Genomic DNA, 24,323 nt, shown 5'->3' on the forward strand with positions numbered 1-24,323 from the left:
AGAACCCCTTCACTTCTCAGTAAGAACCCTAGGAAACAAATTCAGTCAACAGTATATTCAGGTTATCAAACTCCATTTCTGATCTCACTGTTCATGGGAACAACTAGATTTTAGCAATCTCCCTTCCAAATTCAGAGGAATAAATGCAGCAAAAACTAAAGCATTCTGGCATACTGAAACTTTATTTGGGTAATTACTACAGAAAATTAAAATGGAGGTGTTGTACACTTTGTGGAAGTGATACAAGTTTAATACAGAAATTAAAATAAAACTGTTACTACAGTTGAACATTATCATATTGCACTAAATCACTTCAGGTCCAACACATCTCCTCATCTACACTAGAAAAAGATTGAAGCTATCTAAAAAGCAAGAAGGCCATTACTAGCCTCTCCCGGACATTACATTCCTGTAAAAGGTTTTACCATGACCATATACCTATGGCGAGGCTTTGATTTTTTGAAACTATCAATGCTGGTTCCATGCTTCTATGAAAAGTATAAAAGAGTGGGAAAGACAATTCCTACTTATTAAAGGAATGAAGAAAAATATGCTCTCCTCAGTTCACAGAGAACAAGAAATATTGAAATCAGTTGCAACTCTAACAATTACATAAACTGTCTAGGCAGGTTTTCCACACCTGAAATCGGTACTGCTGGTAAATACTCTCTCCGGCTTTTCCTTACATTTCTGCTGCCTTGTTTCTCCACTGCCTGGAAGAACAAAGTATGTTGCATGTTTTAATAAAATTTTCTCCTTCCCTCTTTCCTGCCACCCCCTCACATTTTTTTTTGTTTGGGAGCCATCCTTTTGACTCCTTACTCATCTTGATTGTTCTCCAAGCCTCAGGTTCTGCGTTTTGAGCCAGTCAGTGAAATATTTCTTAGACGTTTGTGATAAAACCTGAGGTGCTCTGGCAAAGCAAGCTTGCTGCAAAGCACACTTGGGAACCAGCAACCAAAACTGAGCACTGAGCACATAAAATGTCTGGTTTTGATTGCTTGTTTCCAGAAACATGCGGTATACATATTTTTAATGGAAATAGAAGTATATGAACAGGCAACTGCTTGTGTTGTTCAAAGAAGTACACAAAGCCAAGTGGTCATTTCAGACACATTTCTACTGTTTCCACAGACCAAGCTGTATGTTTCCTTACCTCAGAAAAGAATCAACTTGATACTCATGAGTGTGTTGAAAGCAATACTTTTTGCCAGCAGTACTCTCAAACCCAACACGGCCATGGACAACATATTCACCTTCTTCATTTTGATATCTGCTTAAAGAGAGAGAAAAGAGGAGAGAGAGAGATTACGGTCTAGAGTGGGATGTTGTGATACGGGTATAAAAGTGGGGAAAAAATATACTGTCAGTAATGTCAGGGAGAGAAATGGCAGTAAAGATGACAAACAAAGGAGAAAGACAATTCTTTCGATTAGGTTTTGCCTCCTTTTGTTTATTTTCTGTAAGAAATCTTGTCTGTTCCTAGTTACACTGAAAAACAAACAAACAAACAAACAAAAAAACAAACCAAGCTGTGTTTGAAGAGTGCATGGTATTCAAATTCCTCCACCCTTGAGAAAATGTATTTCCATGCTTTTATCCCTTATTACCCCTAACACAGTAATTTCATACAGAATTTCACAATTTCTTTAGGTAACTAACCTTCTCCAGAGGTGTCTGTGGTGTTGCAAATATTTGTTGGGTTTATTTCTTCAGCTTTCATTTCTGTAGCATGAAAAACATATATTATTATATAAAAATATAATGTATTATTATATATATGTAGCATTATAAACAGAATCTGAATGTTAAAAAATACTAAAGTGTCCATCTCACTTTTCTCACTGTAACGGATTTGTGGGAAGGCCTGAGGTTTGGCTGACAAATCACAATATAAATCTGAGGAGAAAATTCTCAGTACCATTGCAGGAAAGGGAGGAAATCTTGATTTGGTTTGTTGTTGGTTTGTTATCACCTTTTTCAATGAGCTTCACAATGGAAGAAAAATTATAAATCAAATATATAAAAAGTGGTTTAAGAAATCAATAAAAACACTTGCTTTTAGAAAGGCTACTTCCTATTGTTTTCTAGGAGATTTATGCTGTGTGTTGAATTATTTAGTCATAAGTAAATATGAATTAAGAAAAAAGCCTGTGTGGTGTTTTATTTTTCTTTTTTCAAGAAACTTCAGGTTCTTAAACTGTAGAAAGCTAAGATCACTTGCTTAAGTTGTTTCTAATATCATGCAGTTCTACCTGCTTCAGTATCTAGACTTCCTTCCCATTTCTGCTGGGTGTGCAGGAGGCATGCTAATTAGCAGGAAGGCTAGCAAATGTTGGAAGACACTGCCTCCAGAAATGAGTTGCAATTGTACCATAGAACTGTACCTGATGATGATGAGTTGGCTGTAAAATTGCCATTGCTTAACCTGGCCACGCACGTTGCCTCCAATTTTTTTGTCACTTTAACCACTTTAATAGTATTATACATCCCATTTGAAGTCAGAATGGGTGCTTTTGGTTCATATACAACTTCATTAGAGGACATATCCAAACTGATGTTCTTTTTATAAAAATTCCTTGCCAAACAAACTGCATTCTCAGTGCTGCCATCTTCTTCCAGTTTCCTTGATTTCATCACAATGACCTCTGGAACAGAATCTCTCTGATCACCTGTTTGAAAATAAATAAATAAATAAAATTCTATGTATGTGATCTGATTTTATTGCAATCTTGCCTGGCAGTTAAATCACCTGCTTTTCAGGTGCTCTCCGTCACTGACTATCAGCCTTTCTTTTATCTTTATTTATTTCTTACTGCTTACTCCAGAAGAGCAGGTAAAAGACAGAAATATAGTACAAGGAGCTTTAATTCTACAGGATCCTAAGCTTCCTTTTCGTAGAACTAATGCCTATGTGTGAGTTCTTTATTTGATAAGACATCTGAAAATTAGAACTTGTAAGGATTCAGCTCCAAGAGTCAAATTATTCTGCTTTCTCAACAATCTAATTCCTAAAAATAAAAGATTTATTAAAGGCAGTTTTGTATGTTCATGATACGTGTGGGATTAACTGCTTTTCCTTTACTCTCTTGCACCTCCTCCAAATCTTCTTCTGATGTGGCTATAAGGTGTAACCATAGCAAAAGTGTCAAGGCAAAGAGAGAAGTCAGTTCGTTGCATCACTGCTGTGTAAAATTACTGCACTGATGAATGGCATTACTTGCAGAAATGAAGTGCTGCTGCTAGAAAGGAGGACAAGGATGATCTTTTTGTTAATAAATGATCATTTACAGGAAGGCTTTTTGTCTCCAAAACAAGAAATTAGGAGAGAAGCAATCGGGAGTCTCTGAATTGTTTATTTCCATTTCTCCTGTAATAAGGTCAAATACTTTAAATTGTAGGTGAGATTTTCCCTACAAAATGTTGTATACATTTAAATCATTCAATTCCAGTCTACAGGTAGTAGATAAGGATAGTAGGTTTGGTAATTGGTTTAACAATCACCCCTGTGTTGTCCCCTGCGCTGTACTGCTAGTCAGACAAATCCAGGGCTATCAGTAGTACAGCACAGATTTAGTATGACATGTAATTGATTTGAAGGACAGAACACCCTGAGGCCTGTAAACTTGATGCCCGTGGACAAATGATTTTACAGTATTCCCTACATTAGTGTATTAATTTCAATAGTAGTTCTTTAGGATTAAGAGACTAACAAAAATACATGCCCTAGAACAGGAGTTTTTGAAAATCTAAAAGGTAGTGACAAGATTCCCAGGATTTGGTATCCTAGATCCCCTGCACCTTTTAGAAGAGCTCTTCTGAAACTGTCTGATGTATTTTTTAGCTTTGAAACCATCTAGGAGTTATATCTGAATTTTAAGCAACATGAATACCAACAACTTGACCACTGCAGAAGCCAGAATTTCAATTATACTGCAGCTGCCTTCTCTGGGAATTTCTTATAGGACACAGAAGTTATGAAATAAGATTGCTTAAATTTGGAGTGGACATCTTTCAAGAAGCAAATGGTCTCCCTAAATAATATACCATCATAATTTTTAAAAAGCAAATATCTCTACCTTCAGCTTATACATGAAGTAACTTGAGTTACTCCACATAACGATGCCAGGACAAGACTAGGAGAGTAAATTAAAATAATAACATGAAACTGAATGATTCTTCTAGTATGCCTCCTTGCCAAAATGATCTCAGCTTATCAAGTATTTTTTGAAAGGTATTTATACAGAATAGAATGTGTCCAATTTAACAAGAGCCACCTGATTGTTGAAGACATTGAAGACACAGTAGTTTATGCATTCTGCATGGCATCTGTGTCTCAAATGTCCCCTCAGATCTGACATTTTGTTCGTTACATTTATCTTTGCAAGTTCCTGAACAGGCACTCCGAATTTACTCTTTCCTACACTACTTACATCCCAAAAAAGTGCAAATTGAAAAATACTCAGACATAACATCATGAGCTATCTCTGCTAATGAGAAAAAACACAACTCTGTAAACACATAAACAGACATCCAAATTCATGTCTTCTTTGACTTCCTTGGACCTATGTAGTTTAACCCAAACTGAACCATTTAGTAAGCTTAAACTAATAGATTAAACTTCTTTTAATTCTTTTGTGTAGCATTACCCATTTCTCTGCTTACTGTTGCCTTCCTAACCCTGAGATAATTAAAATTCTTAGGATTTTGTATGTCATCCTTCCACAGAATCTTTTGTTCCTATAAAACTGCCCAGCCATGGGTGTGAAACCTAATAACGAATATTACAATCTTGTGAAAATGCCTAAATGGGTAGATCATAGAATCATAGAATCATCAAGGTTGGAAAAGACTTCTAAGATCATCTGGTATAACCATCCACCTATCACCAAATTGCCCTCTAAACCATGTTCTGCAGTACAACATCTAAATGTTCAGGCACCTGACCATTCTCTCAGAGAAGTATTTTCTAACATCCAACACAAATTTGAGTCCATTCCCTCTAGTCCTATTGCTAGTTATATGGTGGAAGAAGATGATCCCGAGCTCACCGCAACCTCCCTTCAAGTCATTGCAGAGAGCAGTAAGGTCACCCCTTAACCTCCTCTTCTCCAGACTGAACAATCTCAGCTCCTTCATCCACTCCTCATAAGGGCTGTGCTCCAGACCCCTCACCAGCTTCGCTGCCAATCCCTGGACACACTCCCCAAAATATTCAGCGTGGGCTTGTCCTTGCAGAGCCCAGATTCTTTGGCGATTCCCATGAAGAGGAATCAGCATGTTTTTTATACTTTTATAACTGTCTAATTCATGTCAAAGGATTCTGCATAGAAATCCTAATTTCTAAGTAATGACTTGATGTATGAGGAAGTTCTACTTGAATTTTAGGAGGAAGATGAGAAGAAAAAGTTGAAATCCAAACAGTAACAACTCAGAAAAGGTTAATGCATAAAGATACCTACTTGGCTCCACAGTCAGTTGAGTCCCCTTCCCGAAGATTAGACCAGCAGTTACACACAGTTACAATGGCTAAATCAAAAAAAGGCTCATTTTGTTATTCTTCCTCCTACATTTCCCTTCCAGGTGTAACGTTTTTCTCAGCTACTGTTAGCCTTGTTTGTTTTTTTGTTATCTGATATTTGAAGTCCCTTCGTGTTTTCTAATCTCTAGTATTTCCAAGCAACCAGTATACAAGGCATAACCTTAAGATAACCGTAAGATTCTCAGCAAGAACAAATGTGCACTGTGCAATTATTGTTAGTAAAGCAGTATTATTTCTTTATCAAGCTCAGGAGTCTCAACAGAGTCCAATTATTTTGCATTACCTGAAAATTCATCTGTGAATTCCTTGCATTGTTTGCTTTGGTGAGTGATTTTTATATTGCATTCAGGAAGAGGTATTTTATTATTACAAAAAGTCATAATTCTTTTTTTTCTTTAATCTTACAAAGACATATAAATAGTTACGTATTCCATAATGCCATGGGCTTTAGTTTTCTTAATAAAAGTCTTATATAGAAGAAGCTAAACCAAAGGCAAAACCCATATGCGTCCTTAAGTGAGCTTTCATGAGGAGAATATGCCTCGGGAATAGTACAGTGGATAATCGTGCATGTTTTCTACATAATTTTGTGTTTGGGGATTCTCAGAAGAATCAGAGAACCAGATGAGTCTATACTTAAAAGTATACTTACTTTTTATCCTAAAAGTATCTTTAAATGCTTTTAGGTTCACTGAAAGAAATGATCAACAAAAGGATCAGACTGCAGAATTCTAGAAATTATGGCTTTGACATACAAAGTATTTCAGAAAGCAATTGAGTGACTTAGAGGCTTAAGACTCATTGTCTTCTACTGTCAAACATCTCATCCTAAAGTCTTGGTGCAGCTTTTCATCCCACTCTCAGCAAGAAAAAAAGCATCAAAAATATAAAGGAAAAGAAGAGTAAGAATGACTTGAAGTATTTCGGGGAGAGAAGATCATATTTCATTTCTCAAATGAATTGTTCTCTAATACACATTGTAGGAAACTCAGTGAAAAAAATTTAAAAACATGGGTAATGTACTGTAAGGTTTTCTCTGACCAAGAATATCTTGCCAGAGTCAATGATTCACATGCTACCTTCGGGTGATTAGAAACAATTTTTTTTTTTCTTGTGATTGGCAGAATGAACACTCTTAAAACCCTACATTTTGGAGAACAAATTTTGTCCTTTTTTTTTTTTTTAAAGAAAACAAGAGCCACTACACAGCATTTGCCAGTATAAGAGGTCATAGGAATTTGCTGAACTTTTTTGAAACAGGTTGATTTTAGAATAATATAAACTGGTCCTGCAGTGACAGCTGAGGGTTTGTTCCTTCAGAGTAATAAATTTATATTTCTTTGTTCCCTTGGAATTTGGAGTGGGATCCAATTGTTCTAAAATAGATTTTATTTCCATTCAAGATATCCTACAAACGTGGAAAAATATTAATCACCACCTAAGAGAGCCCCATGATCTCTTTCTAGAATGACTCTAGGAATATAAAATGATGCAGGACATTTTTTTTTCAGAATTGTAAAGCCACAACAACTTCTGAAAGTAACACAACAACTTCTAAACTATTCACCTGAATGTTTAGGATAGCAAAGATCAACCTATCAAACTCCTCTTGTCCACCATTTACACTTGCACAAATGCTTGGAGTGGTATTTGCCTTTATTGTACCTGACAAAATTTCAAATTAAGTCAAGAACAACTAAGGCATGTTGTAATCCCTACCCACTACCTCTACATTTTTAAAGCCTATTCAGCTATATAGCCAAATCTTCTTCATTCAGCTTGCTCTTGGATGTGAGCCACTTGTGAAAACTTGATCCCAAGGTTATTTAACCTCTTTTCTTCTCTTTCTCAGTGCCAATGGAATTACTGAACTGCTGACACAATGAGTGTAACACCAGTGCCCAAAACTATCTGAGCTAAGGATGCATCTCAAATTTTCTGTCTTTGCAGAATTATGCACTTCTTTGTTCTTTGCAGAGTTATGCACTTCTGAAGTACTGATGAGAACAGGACACTTGCCAATAAAGTTGCTCAATAAATGCTATTGAGAATGGGAATAAACTATGACATGCTAAATTTAAGGATTGCTGGTCAGGTGTTTGGGGAACACAGAGTAAAGGTGATACACAGAAGTAGCACAGCCATTCCTGTGGAGCCTTCCTAAGCATATACAAGCTGAGGAATCAGTCTGGAACACAGGCTAGGAAGTGTTCACACCAGGAATTACTACAGCACAAAATTCTTACAATGCACACAAACTACTGAATCCTTAAACATGATTTTACAAGTAAAAATGAGGATACTTACTTGGTTCAACTGTGAGAGTGGTTCCATTTCCAAATACGAGCTTATCTGTTCTCACACTGTTAATACCAAGTCAAATAAATAACCCTTCCCTTGGTGCATTCAGAAGTTGCTTTGTTTTGTTTTGTTTTAAAAAAAGATGAAAATCGATATGCTTATCTTATTGACTCATGTATGCAACTCCAAGAGTAATTTAGAGTTATGTTTTCTTTAGAACCTTGAAAGGAGAAAACAATAATGATGTCAAATATCTTCATCAAGTACTGAATTCCCAAGTTCTGTTTTTCACCCTTTTGTTAAAACTCCATCAGCTCAATACATTCAGGATAAATCAATATGCAAGAAGAATGTTAGACTTATCTCCTGAGGTATTTCAGGCTCTTATATTCTTCCTTCCCAAAGAAACATAAAACCTATTTTTCCACCTTTGGGTTTTTGTACAGGGCCCTGTGTTGATTACACCATTGTGGTACTCCAGCTCCCAAACACAGTGACATACTTCATTACAAAAATTATGCCTTCCTTTGTTTTGACTACACAGAACTTTGGATTATACAGTCACGTGACTTCTCGAGTGGTTTCTGTCTTACACACCACATGAAGAAATATGGTATAGCTTTCAATGAATAGTCTAAAATAGGATAAAGAAGGCTGAATTTTATGTGGAATATTTGGGATTACATAATGTTTCTGAAAATCTCATGGAGTTAAGCAGGAAAAAAATCCATATTTTTAATGCTATGTGAAACAACTTATGAAAATTCTAAGCTGCATAAAGTTGTCTGTTTTTTCACCTTTTTCAGTGCTCAGGAGAGTGAGGAATGTGCCTGATAAAGGTACTTAGAGTTGGTGTCTGGGGATCACTTGACCTTAGGAAGTCTTAATACTGTTTTAGATAAGAGGAGAAAGTAGGGAAAATGCTTGCTGTTTGTTAGGTAGAGATTCTGTACCCATGAGAGCAGCTATCATAAAGAGTTTGCAGTAACTGGATCAAATCCTTCATACTGATCAAGCTGTGTACCATTAACATTATCTGGACATATAAAATGATATGGAATATAATAAATAGAGGAAGACACATTATGTGTGAGAGTACCTGTCTTTGGTGGACTGATTTAAAACTATGCGGCACTTTATTTGGCAACTGTTGAACTATAAATCAGAGCTGTGGAGCTCTGTGGTGCTTTTTTATTGTTGTCTAAGATGTTATAGAATTAAAATGGAAGTCCCTACTGAAGCTGTATTTCAACACAAGAATATACTATCACAAACATGAGACAACAGACAAAGGAATGTTTAAGTAACACAGTAACCCCTTGGTATATACACAGGGACTTCTGTGAATGTTCTTTCATTGCATTAAAGGATATAAGAACAAAGTCTGAAATACCAACACCTTTCTTACTGTGAGATAAAATTTAACACTAGCTTACCCAGCATTAAAAGCATCTTGCTTCTCTACCTAAAATATAGGATTAAAAAAATTGGTGTGGGCAGATGCAGGTAGAATAACAAGGGAAGGTGTGAGTGCTGTTCTCCAACAGTTGTTGAACTAGGGAAAACAAGCAAACAAACAAACCTTGATATTTGTGAAATAGTAAGTTAAAACTGTTAAAACTGAAGAGGTCAAAGCCAGAGGATCATGTGGGAGGATGTAAAACTTTTGACTGTCTAAAACTTGGAATTGACAGCTAGCACAGGGAGTTAACTAGGGTTAAAAACTAAAAGAATCTCTTGCTATTGACCACAGAATAAAGAGGTATAAGAAACATACAGCTGGAAACGGACCCAAGCAATGAATTAGCCCATTCTGCTGTGCAATGTCAGCTAGATCAGCTCCCTGGACCACTCCTAGGAAATCATCAGACTTGCTGTGTTGAAATAAAGAATCAGCATAGAATTACAGCTTAAGCAAAAGTGTGACTTAATCAATGTGGTTATCTTGCACTGGGCTTGAGCAAAGGTGGGAGCAGAGGAACTTGCTTATCTGGCAAGCACTGGACAGACTGAAGATGTGTGGATTAACATCTCACCTAGGGCCTGGAAACCATAGGACTTAAAGCAACTGAGTGGTGTCCGGAGCAGAGGCCTCACAGCCCAGTGTTTCAGTGAAGATTTCTCTTCAGCAAAGCCAAGAGAATACCACCACCTCTGTAGCAAACATCGGCCTCAACTTCCCCCTTAATTAAAAACACAACAAAACTTGTTAAGATGCCTCAGTCCCACCTCATTAAGAGCATAAATCTGGCCCTCTGCCAGTGCTTCACTGACAGGAGACATTCTATTGACTTGGGTTCAGCAGGAGGGCTTCCTCGATTAGCCACATCAGATTTGCATCCTTAATGCAATACCAATTCCCACTGGTGCTTTTCAGAGGATTTCTTAAAACTTTGTAATGATAGATGCTTTATCTCCCCCTCTTCTATGGTGCCTCTGAGCGCTTAAGGGAGCAATTTATTTATCCTTTTTCTGACAGCAAGGGAACTGAATGTGGGAATCCTGCAAGTGGGAAGCTTGTAGAATAATCCTTAAAATGTTCTTCATGGTAGAAAGAAGAAAGATTGAGATTGCAGCTATTAAGACCAGAGTTAGAGTGCCAGGGTCTTCCAGCTTGTAGAAAATGTGTGGTGCTTGAAGATCTACGTCACCAAAGGAACTATATAAGGAGAGCAACAGAAATGAAAACCAATGGATTTCACCTCTAGGATCCTGCAGTTTCAGCGGTCCAACTCCCTGTTCCTGACAAAATTGACACAAATTGTTTCTGTCAGTCAGGTTGGGAAAATAAGACTCCCATGGTGAGAGCTGAGAGCTTGAGACTTCTGAATGCTCTTGCTCCACCTAAGGATTTGTAACTACAGAATAGATCATCACTGTCATAACAAAGAAGGAAGTAGGAGATCTGTGAAATGAGGTATTTGTACCCATTAACCATGAGCCTCACCAGAGCACTAGAAAAACTCATGATTGTTAGTACTGAGAAGCTCCCTGTGCCACGGTATCCAACAACATGATCTGTCATCTAGGATGGTTTAAAACTTGCCCAAGTCTCAAATCCAGGACACAGATAAAACTTACTACACCTGCACACTCTTGCTGGTGAGTACTAATGAACCTGTCAGGAAAATCCTGGAAACTAGCAAAGGATGAGTGCATTTCTTCGGTTGTTGTGATCAATGACATGGGGACCAGGCAGGTTTCCATTTCATCTCATTGGTGTGGGGGAAGGAGGTTAGAAGGAGGATGAGATAGATCACTGGTCAATAGACTTTGTTTCTAAGGACATCAGACCCATTTGAGAACTGAAGACATTGTGGAAGAGATGGGATCCACCTTACAAACTGGGCAAAAAACATCTTTGCCAACACACTGACCAACCTGAGGCAAAAGAAAATCTCCATACCTTTTCTAGGCAGCATGACTAGGTGCCTATTTATCTGCAGAGCCTGTGCAACAACGTATGCAAACCCAGGAGGAAACATGATAAATCTAATCTCAGTTTGCAGTAGCATGTCTATGATCATGGAGATAGGGTGGAATAGTTCACATGACTCAACAAATGTAACGCATCTCAAAGTCTAGGTTTGGATGTTTTATCAAGCTTGACCCAGTTTTTCCTTCATGGCCTGACTGCAAAGCTCATAGAGATCATAGAGTTTTTGTATTATACCTTGCAGAAGTACTGCAGTGAATGCAAATGGGCCCTTTAGCAAAGACACACTGGAAAGGCAAGGAGAGGGAATTGCTTTTTCCGTGAGAGCATCTGAAATGAATCCTGTTCTGCTCTGGAACAAGGAGTTAGTCTGCTGATTGAATATGGGTCAGGATTAGAGGGCAGATCAGAACAAGTGACATGGTGGATGGCTATGACAGACAATATGATTTGGAAGAAATAGATGCGGCCTTCTTCAGGCAACTGGAAGATGCCTCTAGTTCACCAGCCCTGGTCCTTACAGTGGGGACTTCGTGCCAGATATCTGCTGGAGGGGCAGTACTGTGAGGCAAATGCAATCCAGCACTTTTTCTAGAGTTTACCAATGAAATCGTACTGAAACGGGAGATAAAGGAGATGGACCCCCTACTTGCAAATGAGAAAGAATCAGCCGTAGATGTGAAGGTCAGGAGCAGGTTTGGCTGCAGTGATCACATAGTGTTTGACCTCAGAATCCAGGGAAGAGGGAGAAATGCAAAAAACAGAATCACAGCCCCAGGACTGGGGAGAGCAGAATTTATCACCTTTGAGGATCTGTTTGGAAGATCCCATGAGTTATGATCCTGAACAGAGAAGAAGTCTAGGAGAGCTGCTTAATTTTTGGACATCAGGAATCATGTTTATCTTGACTAAACAAAAAGCAAAGCAAAGGTAGTAGGAGGCCAAAATGATGAACAAACTCAGATATGGTAAGGAAATGTGCAAGAGTTGGAAACAGAGGCAGGTGATCTGGGATGGATACAGAGACACTGTCTGTTCATGCAGGGTTAGGGTTGGAAAAGTCAGAGCTGATCTGGAGCTGAATCTGGTAGTGCATGTGAAGGGCAACAAAAAATATTCTACTCTGAAGGTAATGCCTCCTATGTTACTCCGTTGGCCTGTGAAGTCAGAGGTGGATGTTGGTGGTATGGCAGTAGAGGTTGAACCTTCCTCACATTATTCCATTACATCTTGTTGCCATGAAACAGATGGCAGCATACGGCAGCCTGATGAAATGGTATCTGAGATGGAAGTGCCTATGAAGCAAAAGTATGGAAATAAATCCTCCATGTGGAAAAAACTGCACATCAGCATGCCAGTTTGGAATTAAGCTTGTTTTTCACAACACTGCTGACACAGCTGACATGCACCACTGTGCTCACATTCACTGTTTGGTCTCCATAAATGTTTAGAAATTGCCAGTGAATGTCAATGGTGCAATTTTCTCCTGCCATACCACCAACATCCATCACTTCACCCATCATCTCATTGCTTAGGTAAAGATAAATGCGCTTCTTTAATGTGATGTTTGTGAGCTTTGTACTGAACCTGATAATTGGCAGAACAACTGGATATTAATACATACTTGGGAAAAGTCTGTTTTCAGTCTCAATGTTGCATGACACCATCTGATTCATGGCTGCTACAAAGAAACCCTGAGAATTCCGGATTCTCTATCAACACTTCTTTGTCCACCTGCAGAGCTGCTGCAATGTAGGTTTAGCACTAGTCATCCCCTCTTTGGCATTACTGTGTCATCCCCTCTTGTTGCTGCCTGGATTTGCAGTTGGAATCTGTTGTGGGAGATGTCCACTGTTCCCTTAAAGTGATTCTGGAAACGTACATATTCATTACCCTCCCCACAGCTCTGTGCTCTGCTGTTCAATTCCTCTGTCATGGTTTTATGATTTTTGTTACTGGTATTCCACATCATAACATCTTGTAGTGCATTGGGAGTAAAAGAGCTAATGCTCCAGCTCCATAGACCATCCACATTTCCAGGTATATCTGTCTCAGAAGAGAAGAGCTACGTACCCCAGAGGACTTTGTGTTGCATTGTATTTTTATGCTTTTCTGCTCAGAGGAAAAGATAAAAACTGTTTGGGTGTCATGAGACACTTCCTTTCTTCTGGGATCAACCCAGAAGCAGGTGCTTGCTGCTGTCTTGCCTTCAGCGTTTAGCATAAAGCCTAAACACTCTCTCTTGCTCATTTTATTTGATTTATTAGCTTCAATTCCAATTATATTGTATTATATTGTGTTTATTTGCATTCCAATATCTTGTTTAGTATATTAGCTTTACTCCTCAGAACACTGCCACTGTTTTGTTTTTAGGCCCATCTCCTTTTCCTTTTTTCCTTTCCCCCTTTCTCTTCCCTGAGGCATGGGTCCATGGGTTCCCCACCACAACTGTCACGGAAATGGGCCAAACCAGCCTGTAAACCGTTGACGTTTTTTGGTGCCCAATGTGGAGCAATTTTGATGCCTTAGCAGGGTAGAGACATACTTTTAGAGCAAATCTCTATCTTGTTAGGAAGCTTATCTGAACTGCAGATGCTGTACTACAAAACAGCCTTGAAGTCCAGGCATATTGCCAATTTTTCTGGGAAATTAGTACACTTTTTTGGGTGTTTCCAGCTTGTTTTAGTAAAGAGAAAAAAACCCCACCACTTTCTCTTTTAAAACTGCTCTTAAAAGGACTGCATTTCATCTTTTTTTCCCTTTTAATGTTCAAAACATACTAGGACTTTTCTCCTGAATACCTGCAAGATCCCGAGAATCTAATCAGATATGTGAGATAGGGAATGTTGTGGCTCAGACAGATCTGAGGAGGCCCAAATTATTTGGGGTCTGGCTTATACCTATCAGACCTTATTGAATACTATCCCAGAGAGGCACAGAGGTTTTGAAATAGAGCAGGAGTCTCCGAGCCAAAAGGGAATCTCCAGATCCAGTGTTGTGGTGTTGCGGTGTTGATGCCGGTATTCCACATCAGAGCATCACGCAGCAGTGAAGGAGTTAATGCTGTGGGAGCAGCAGAGGGGCGGAGCTCCGCACCGGATGCAGGCGGCGCTCTGCCTGGGCGCGTTCCTCTGGGCTGGTGGAGGCTCAGCACGTGTGCTTCCCCTGCAATTCCTCCTTAACGTAAGCTCACTGCTTTTGGTTAGGAAACTTCATTTCTCTCTCAATCGTTCAATTTTATTATATTTAGTAAAGTTACCGTTCCTTCTCAGATAGTGCCGTTGTTTTTTTTTTTTCTTTTTTGTAGACCCATCTATTCCTGCTGTTTTCCCCTCCCCCCAGAGCACGCGGCTCTGCTCGGGCAGCCGCATGGCCACTGCAGTTTTTTTTCTTTTTCTCTTCTCTCTCCTTTCTTGGTTTTCCTTTGGGTTACTGTCACAGATTACACCGTGACATCCAGAAAAATAGCCTTTTAGCAGACAGACTGTCCAGTATAATTTAAACAGTCTCCAGTCTGACTGAGACACACAACATGGATGCCTTCCAGACTAAGCAAGACACTCTCCTGTCTGAATGGGACTATTTCAGAACTGATTGAGATGCCTACCAGCCACAATAGTCCCTGCCCCCAGCCAGGTGGGGGAAAGGGATAAAAAAGTGTATTGGACTGTGTGGATTCAGTGGCCTGGCACATCAGAACAACAAAAATATAAAGCACTGGTGGACACTGGTGCACAGTGTACTCTAATGCCCTCGAGTCACCAAGAGACAAAATTAATCTGTATTTCTGAGATGCCTTTGGGTTCCCGAGGGTTGACCATGTTGGAGACTGAAGTAAGCCTCACTGGTAAAAACTGGCAAAAACATCCTATTGTGACTGGCCCAGGGGCTCCATCTATATTTGGTACTGACTACCTCGGAAGGGGGTATTTGAAGGATCCCAAGGGGTATCGATGGGATTTTGGAATATCTGCTGTAGACACAGATAACATTAAGCAGCTGTCTGTTTTGCCTGGCCTGTCGGAAGATCTGTTTGCTGTGGGGTTGCTGCAAGTGAAGGAGCAACAGATACCAATTACTACTAAGACGGTGCACAGATGGCAGTACCGCACTAAAAGGGATTCCTTGCTCCCCACTCATAACTTGATTTGTCTGCTAGAGAGCCAGGGAGTCATCATCAAAACTCACTCACCTTTTAACAGCCCCATATGACCAGTGCCTAAAGCCAGTGGAGAATGGAGGCTGACGGTAGATTACCGTGGCCTGAATGAAGTCACACCCCCACTGAGTGCTGCTGTACTAGATAGGCTACAACTCCAGTATGAACGGGAGTCAAAAGCAGCCAACCATTGACATTGCCAATGACTTCTTTTCAATTCCTTTGGCCACAGAATGCAGGCCGCAGTTTGCTTTCACCTGGTGGGGCGTTCAGTACAGCTGGAACCGTTTGCCCCAGGGGTGGAAGCACAGCCCAACCATTTGCCATGATCCAAACTGCATTGAAACAGGGTGGTGCTCCTGAGCACTTACAATACATTGATGATATCACTGTGTGGGGCAAAAGAGAAGGGAATGTTTACGGGAAAGGAGAGAGAATAATCCAGATCCTCCTGTGAGCTGGCTTTGGTAGTAAGTGAAACAAAGTGAAAGGAACTGCACAGGAAATCCAGTTTCTAGGTATAAAGTGTCAAGATGGACATTGTCACATCTCAACAGGTGTGATTAACAAAATCACTGCCATGTCTCCACCTGCTTGTAAGACAGAGGCCCAAGCTTTTTTGGGTGTAGTAGGCTTTTGGAGAATGCATGTTCCAAACTACAGTCTCATTGTGAGCACTCTTTATCAGGTTATTTAGAAGAATAATTTTGCGTGGGGTCCTGAACAGTATCAAGATTTGGAGCAAATTAAGCAGGAGATAGCCCGTGCTGGGGCCAGTACGGACGGGACAGGATGTAAAGAACATCCTCTACACTGCTGCTGGAAAGGAAGGTCCCACTTGGAGTTTGTGGCAAAGAGCTTCTGGAGAGACCAGCGGCCGACCACGTGGATTCAGGAGTCAGGTGTATGGGGTGTCTGAAGAGCAGTACACTCCAACTGAGAAGGAGATCTTAGCCACAATCTTCAAGCTGCTTCCAAAGTAATCATTACTGAAATGCAGCTCCTTCTGGCACCTCGACTGCCAGTGCTGACCGGGATGTTTCAGGGAAAGTTTCCCTCCACCCATCATGCAACTGATGCCACTTGAAGTAAGTGGATTGCTCTGATTACACAGCAAGCTCCGATGGGGAACCTCAGCCATCCAGGAATTTTAGAGGTGATCATGGACTGGCCTGAAGGTAAAAAGTTTGGAACATCACCAGCAGAGGAGGTATCACATGCTAAAGAGGCCCCACCATATAATGAACTACCAGACAATGAAAAGAGATATGCCCTGTTCACAGATGGATTGTGTCACATTGTGGGTAAGCACTGTAGATGGAAATCTGCTGTGTGGAGCCCCACACAACGAGTTGCAGAGGCCACTGAAGGAAAAGGATAATCAAGTAAATTTGCAGAGATAAAGACTGTCCAACTGGCCTTAGATATTGCTGAATGAGAGGTGGCCAGTGCTTTACCTTTACACTGACTCATGGATGGTGGCAAATGCTTTATGGGGGTGGTTACAGCAATGGGAACAAAATGTCTGGCAATGTAGGGATAAACCTATTTGGGCTGCTGAACTGTGGAAAGACACTGCTGCTTCAATAAAGAATATGGTTGTAAAGGTGTGTCATGTAGATGCTCATGTGCCCAAGAGTCAGGCTACTGAAGAACAACAAAGTAGCCATCAGGTAGATCAAGCTGTTGCCTCTGTTTTGTTTTGAGCTCATCCCCATACCTTTTCCCCTTTTCCAGTTCTCCCTTTCCCAGGGCATGGGTCCATGGGTTCCCCAGCGCCATTACTCATGGGACTGGGCTGAACAGGCCCACAAACCATTGACAAGAGAAAGAAACAATGAACAGCTGTGGACATGCAGCAAGTAGGAAGGTGGGCAAAGTGGCCAAGATGCTTTGGTGTCCAGAAATATGCTGAACGTAATCCACAGGTTACAACACTGCTTTCTGAACTCAGGAGAATGAAAGGAGTGATGAAACGAAAGGAGACCTTGCAGACAGGACAGGGTGCTCTGTGGTGTGCAGTGATGTCTGTCCCCTCGCTGTCCAGGAGCGAGAGGGCGTGGGGCGGGACACGGGGCAGTGCGGTGGGCAAAGGTGGCGCTCCGGCACTTGGAGGCTGCGCGCCCTGGGCTGCTGTTTGTTTTTTTTTCCACCTGAACATTGTGGTATTCTATTAAGATTCACATCCAATTAATAATCCAGTCTTTAAAACAGTATATGTTATTCCTTTGATTCATTTACAAACTTGTTTTCTCAAAAGGTATTTTATTTTAACTGCGCTGTCTCCTACCTTTAATATAACCTTTCCCACCCAGTAAGGGAACCATGATAGTCCAATCGATAGCCCTCTATTTCATCCATTGGTCTTCCTCACTTGTCCTCTAGAAGCACTTTCTTAATTTACACATGCTGGGTAGAATGACTATTATAAACAATTCATAGGTACCAAAATGGTAACATCTGCTCTCTCAGCACTCGGACATTCTTTCTGGACATCTGCTCATCCTTGGATAGAGATAATTTTGGCAACCTGTATTTTAATGCTATGTACTGGTGTGTTAGAAGATAAGGAGGATAGAGAGGAGTATCTTGATGTCTGCCTGTTGCATCCCAACCTAATCCCAGAGCAAGAGAATTTAGCCTTGTGTGGAGGACCTGCCTTTCATTATTATGTTTTGTCTGCTGAGGGTCTGTTGCTGAAACAGAATAGCCTTACAACAGGATTTCTAGTATATTGTTCTATATCCACAACTATTCTCAACATCTGAAAGCTAATACAGTTTTGCAAGCAAGAACAAATCACATCAATAAAAGAATTCAACTGCATTTCTAAAAATATGCTACTGAAATATTTGGTATATCTACTTTTTCAAACCAGTCATTTCTAAAAACATATTGCAAAATATATTGTGGCCTCTTTTTTCAAATCAAATGCATATGAAGCAAAGGTGTGGATTTTAATATTTCCATGTGGAAAAAATTGCATTCCTTGACATTCATCAATTGTTGCTGACCCAGACAGTGAGACCGAACAGCAGATGCAGTGAGTGGTATGTTTCAGCAGTGGTGACAGCAATGCTCTAGATGGCAATGCTTAGTTGTCACACAATGAAATGACGTGCTTCTCAATCAGTGCTTCTGCTCAAATTAGTGGATTACGACCAGGGAACTGTTACAGAGATGAACACTGTCTTCAGTGCATTGAAATACAGCAAAGTTTGCACCAGGTGCATCCCATGAACTCTCACACAGGAACAGAAAGAACACTGCATGCAAGTTTCTCAGGAACAATTGAATCCATACAAGGCTAAGGTGACAGTTTCCTGGATCACATCATTACCAGTGATACTGTGTGGTGTTTTCACTATGAGCCAGATTCAAAAGAGCCAGAGTCCATGAAGCGGCGTCAGAAGAATTCCCTATAGAAGAAAAAGTTCAAGACACAGTCCTCAGTGGATATACTGCCATGCACTGCGTTTTGGGATAGGAAAGGAAGGGGTGATCCTATTGGATTTGCTAGAACCTGGACAATCCATCAACCCTTATCAGTCAGTCTTGGTACTGACAGTGATGAAGGCTCAAATTTCCAGATTCAGGTCAGAGAAGACAACAATCTTTCTCTTGCAACTTGTAATACTAGTCTCCATACCAACTTGAAGACTATGTAGGACATTGCTTATTTTGACTGCACAGTACTGCCTCACACAACAAATCGTTCAGATTTGGCACCTTTAAACTTCTGTCTGTTCAGGCTGATGAAAAAATAACCATGTCGTCAACATTTCCCTGTCAATTATGCCATCATAGCAGCTGTGAAGCAGTGGGCTGCCTCCACTGCTGCAGGTATTTAGAAGCGTGAGGTGAAGGCTCTTGTTCATTGATGGTAAGAATGCATAGCTAATAGTGGTGACTATGCTGAAAAATAGCGTTTTTGAGCTGAGAATCTGCTCTATCAAATAGTGTTTTTGTGCTCTTTGTATCTCTTGTAGCTTCCATGGAAACAAAGGTGAGGCATTGCTATCAGAGCAACCTATCTAAATTGCAGGGTCTCTCTGTTTGCCCTGTTCACTGTAACACTACAGACCTCATTGCTTGGATTTCATCACTCCGAAATGCACCTGAAACTACATCAGAGCTATTCACCCACTGCTTTGCTCACAGATATGTGGAATGGGCCCATAGCTGTTAATGGAAGCCCGCAATGCTGTTTCTGGAAGACAAATGCTTTTGAGTATGCAAGGGAAGAAGGGTATGAGGAGCTGATCCACAGGCTGGAGGTAGAAACTGGGGGAGCAGAGTGGCCAAACAGCTTTGGTGAGCAGAAATATGCTGAACATAATCCTCAGGTTGCAGCAATGTTTTTGTGACTCAGGAGAATGAAAGGAGTGGTGAAGTGAAATAAGCTTTTACAGAAATGATAGGGTCATCTGTGATGTGCAGTGATGACCTCTCACTGTCCAGGAAATATCCAGAAACTCTAATGCACCTGCCAGCCCTGCAGCTCCTGCAGACTTGACAGTGTTCAGTAAGGGGTATTTTTGTTAAAGCTCATCAGGATTTCCTGTTCCTGTGTGAATGGCACAAAAATAGCGGGCTGAGTCGTGGGGGTGCAGGCCGCGTAGAGACAGAAATGCCACAGCTTGGATATTGTCTCGAGAGGCTGTGGCTCGATGCTCCATCTCAGGGCTGAAGGAAATGTAAGAGGAGAAGGTGCTAGCGTAACACAGCCATTCAAGATGGCCACTGGGTGCCTGACGGTACCAAAAAATATCATAACTTCTGAAGTTGTAGCCAGATCCATGGCAGAAGACAGGCACAGACTCTCCTGGTTCTCGTAGACCACCACCAGCTTCCACAATCCTCGGCTGTGCACACATACCTGTAGAAAGAAAGCGCCATGAGCTGCAGTATAATCACTAATGGAAGGAAGAAGTTTCCCAGCCACCCTAATGTCCCTAGCCTGAAACAGTCAGAGTCATAGAATCATGGAATGCCTTGGGTTTGAAGGGATCACAAGGATCACCAAGATCCAACCTCTCTGCTACAGGCAGGACTGCCAGCCACTAGATCAAGAACTAGATCAGACTGCCCAGGGCCCCATCCAGCCTGGCCTTAAACACCTCCACAGGCATTCACAGACTCTCTGGGCAACCTATTCTAGCACCTCACCATGCTCCCAGTAAAGAACTTCCCCCTGACATCTCATCTAAATCTCCCATCCTTTAGTTTAAAACCATTCCCCCTTGTCTTAACACTATCAACCCATGTAAAAAGTTGATTTCCCTCACGTTTATAAACTCCCTTGAAATACTGGAAGGCCGCAATGAGGTCTCCCCACAGTTTTTTCCAGTCTGAGTAAGTCCAATTCCTTCAGACTATTTCCATAGGAGAGTCCCTCCAGCCCTTGGATCATCATTGTGGCACATCTCTGGGCCCTTTCCAAAAGCTCCACATCCTTCCTGTGTTGGAGGACCCAGAAATGGACACAGTACTCCAGCTGGGGCCTCATGAGGGCAGAATAGAGGGGAATAATCACCTCCCTTGTCCTGCTGGCCACCCCTCTTCTGGTGGAACTCAGGACACCATTGGACTTCTGGACAGCAAGCAAGAAAGAAATATGCTGAACATAATCGTCAGGTTACAACACTGCTTTCTGAACTCAGGAGAATTAAAGGAGTGATGAAACGAAAGGAGACCTTGCAGACAGGACAGGGTGCTCTGTGGTGTGCAGTGATGTCCGTACCCTCGCTGTCCAGGAGCGGCCCAGAGCCACTCCAGTTCCTGCCAGCCCTGTGGTTCCTGCAGCCGTGGCTGTGCCCAGGAAGGGTTTTATTGTTACAACTCTGCAGGATTTCCTGTTCCCGTGCGAACAGCACAGAAGTACTGCGCTGTGTTCTGGGGGCGCAGAGCATTCAGGGACAGAAAGGACACAGATCGGGAATTGTCTCGAGAAACTGTGAATCGACCCTCCACCTCAGGGCTGGATCTAATATACGAGCCGGTGCTGATGAAGGACAATCACTTGAGATGGCCATCGAGTGCCTGACGGTACCACAGAACATGATAATCTCTGAAGCTGAAGCCGGATCCGTGGCAGGAGAGCTGGACGGACTCCCCAGGTGGTCGCACACCCCCACCAGACGTTTCCAGTCTCAGCTGTGCACACACTCCTGTAGAAGGACAGCAGCAGGAGGCAGGCAGTTGGTGTCCATGGCAGGAGGACGTTCCTCAGCCACCCTAACATTCGGGCACTGCTACAGATGCCGAGGCAGCTCCCGCAGCATCCCCGTCCCCGCACACCCTCCCTGGTGCCGCGCCCAGCAGCCGCTGCCTGGCAGGGAAAGCGAGCTCCAGGTCTCAGAGAGCCCGCGCTCCAGCAGCAGGAGCCGCGCTGCAGCAGCAGGACCCCCGGCTTCGCTGCTCTCCGTGCCCGCCTCTCACCTGCCGGCCCCAAGGCCAAGGCCAGCAGCCACGGCCCCAGCCTGGCCGCCATCGTGCCCTGCCGCGCCTCTGCCGTCCGGGCGGGAGGCGGATAGGAGCGGAGCGGGGCCGCGCCCGGGCCGCCCTTCCTCGGGCCCTCGCGGGGCACCGCCCACCGCTCCGCCCTGCCCGGCCCCGGAGGAGCGGAGGAGCGGCAGAGAGAGAGGGCGCGGGGCGGGACGCGGGGCAGCGCGGTGGGCAAAGTCTGCGCTCCGGCACCCGGAGGCTGCGCGCCCAGGGCTGAAGTCCGGCGCTGCCCTGCACGAGGGGACCGTCAGATCCGAGGTGGAAGGAGAAGTTGCTGTGCTGTTCGCTGCCTGCTGTGCCAATAGGGGTACTGCTGGGTGTTGCTGAGTTGCCACTGGCTCTTTCTCCTATCTCTGGTATTCTGCAGCTAGAAAACAGCTCAGAAACTCTTCCTCTTGTCACGGTTTGTGATGATATGGGTAAAGGTCATGGAGGAGTGTGAACCCTGTCAGCGGAGCTGGTGTGAGCAAGAGGAGAATATATAGATATGTTTCCTTTTCAGTCATCTTTTCAATGCAGATACTTATCTCACATAGTGGGGGCAAATATATTCTTGGCTACAGTGGAGGAGGAGGAGAGCATCTGGGAACCATGTAAGGGAGTAACAGATAGGGTTGGTGAGGAATGATTGTGGGGTGACTTGACAGAGAGGAATCATAAAATCAACAGAATGAGGCTTGAGCAGTGTCATCTCCAGCACCTACATGAACTGCTAAAGTATAGGTTGGATGGGCTGACAGTGAAGTGGATTAGAAAATGTATGAATGGATAGGCTCAAATGGTAGTCAGTGGCAAAGAAATGTAGTCAGAAGGCAGTAACTGGTGGTGTAGCCACCAGTCAGTACTAAGTCCAGTCTTGTTTGACAATGATGATCTGGGTTCTATGTGCTGTCAGTAAGTTTGCAGAAGACACAACACTGTGAAGAGTGGCAGATGCACCAGAGAGTTCTTCCGTTGTCCAGAGGGACCTGCACAGGCTTAGGGAAATGGTCTGATTGGAAGGTAATGAAAAACAGAATGCCTCCAAGTATGTGGCATCCACAATCTCTCTGGGCAACCTGTTCCAGTGCATCACCACTCTCTGAGTGAAAAATTTCCTCCTAACATCTAACCTGAATTTTTTTACTTTAAAACCATTCCCCCTTGTCCTGTCACTATCAACACATAAACAATAATTACTCCTCCTGTTTATATACTCCCTTCGAGTATTGGAAGGCCACAATGAGGTCTCCCAGGAGCCTTCTCTTCTCCAGTCTAAACAAGCCAATTTCCCTCAACCTTTCCTTATAGAAGAGGTGCTCCAGCCTTCTGATCATTTTAGTGGCCCTCCTCTAGACCCGTTCCAAGAGCTCTCCATCTTTCTTGTGTTGGAGTCCCAGGACTGTATGCAGTACTTCATATGGGGCCCCACAAGAGATGAGTCCTCATCCTCTTTCCTTCTAGGCTCTTTACCATCTTTGTTGCCCTCCTTTGGATGTTCTTTAATGTTCTTCTTATAGTATGACATGCAAAACTGCACACAGTAATTGAGGTGAGGCCACATCAGCACAGAGCAGAGTGGGACAATCACTTTCTCTTAACCAGATAACAATGCTGTGCCTGATACACTGCAGGATACTGTTGGCCCTTTTGGCTGCTATGGTACATTGTTGACTCAGATTCGATTTCCATCAACCAGAACCCCCAGAACCCTTCCTGAGTGGTGCTCTCCAACCTGTCATCCCAGGGTTGCCCTGTCCCAGGTGCAGCATCTGTCACTTGATCTTGTTAAACTTCACACAGCTGGTAATCTAATTCGTCAGCATCTCTCCACAAGGCCTCTGTACCATAAAGAGAGTCAACAGCTCCTCTCAATTTAGTATCATCTGCAAACTTAGTAAGCAGTCAAGTCCTTTATCAAGATCTGTTATAAAAAAAAAGGCAGCTGGTTCTAAAATCAGACCCTGGAGACCCCCACTGGTTACTGGTCACCAGTCTGATGTAACATTACATTAAGTCAAGGACTTTTCAGCTTCTTAGACTGTCCTGCATGAAAAAAGGGTGAAGGTGCACAGGCAGCTGGGAGGGGATGGAATCAGGACAGCTGACCTAAACTGGACAAATTGATATTCCCTACCATATTATGTCATGTTGAACAGTAAAACTGAGAGGAGGTGGCCCAGGGCTGCTGCCTGGGGACTGGCTGAACATCAGTCAGCACAGTAAGTATTTGCTTTATGCATCACTTCTTGGTCCAGACTTGTTTAACAACTTCATCAATGACCTAGACGAAGGGATAGAGTCCGTCCTCATTAAGTTTTCTGATGTTACAAAGCTGAGATGTATGGCTGACACACCAGAATGTTGTGCTTCCATCCAGTGTGTCATGGTTTTATGAT

The 24,323-nt window shown here is 42.3% G+C and overlaps 1 gene segment (V, D, J or C); it reads right to left on the bottom strand.

Annotated features, from left to right (window-relative positions):
- Positions 1-439: 439 nt before the first annotated feature.
- Positions 440-21,980, bottom strand: LOC136055763 (T cell receptor delta constant-like). The segment is given in 5 exon segments: positions 440-713; positions 1,157-1,273; positions 1,663-1,725; positions 2,388-2,672; positions 21,880-21,980. Coding segments are annotated over 4 exon segments (516 nt in total).
- Between the last annotated feature and the right edge of the window lie 2,343 nt (positions 21,981-24,323).

Source organism: Cyrtonyx montezumae, unplaced genomic scaffold (assembly GCF_038088225.1).
Source record: "Cyrtonyx montezumae isolate F1298 unplaced genomic scaffold, pur_monq_1.0 scaffold_48, whole genome shotgun sequence".
Taxonomy (NCBI): domain Eukaryota; kingdom Metazoa; phylum Chordata; class Aves; order Galliformes; family Odontophoridae; genus Cyrtonyx; species Cyrtonyx montezumae.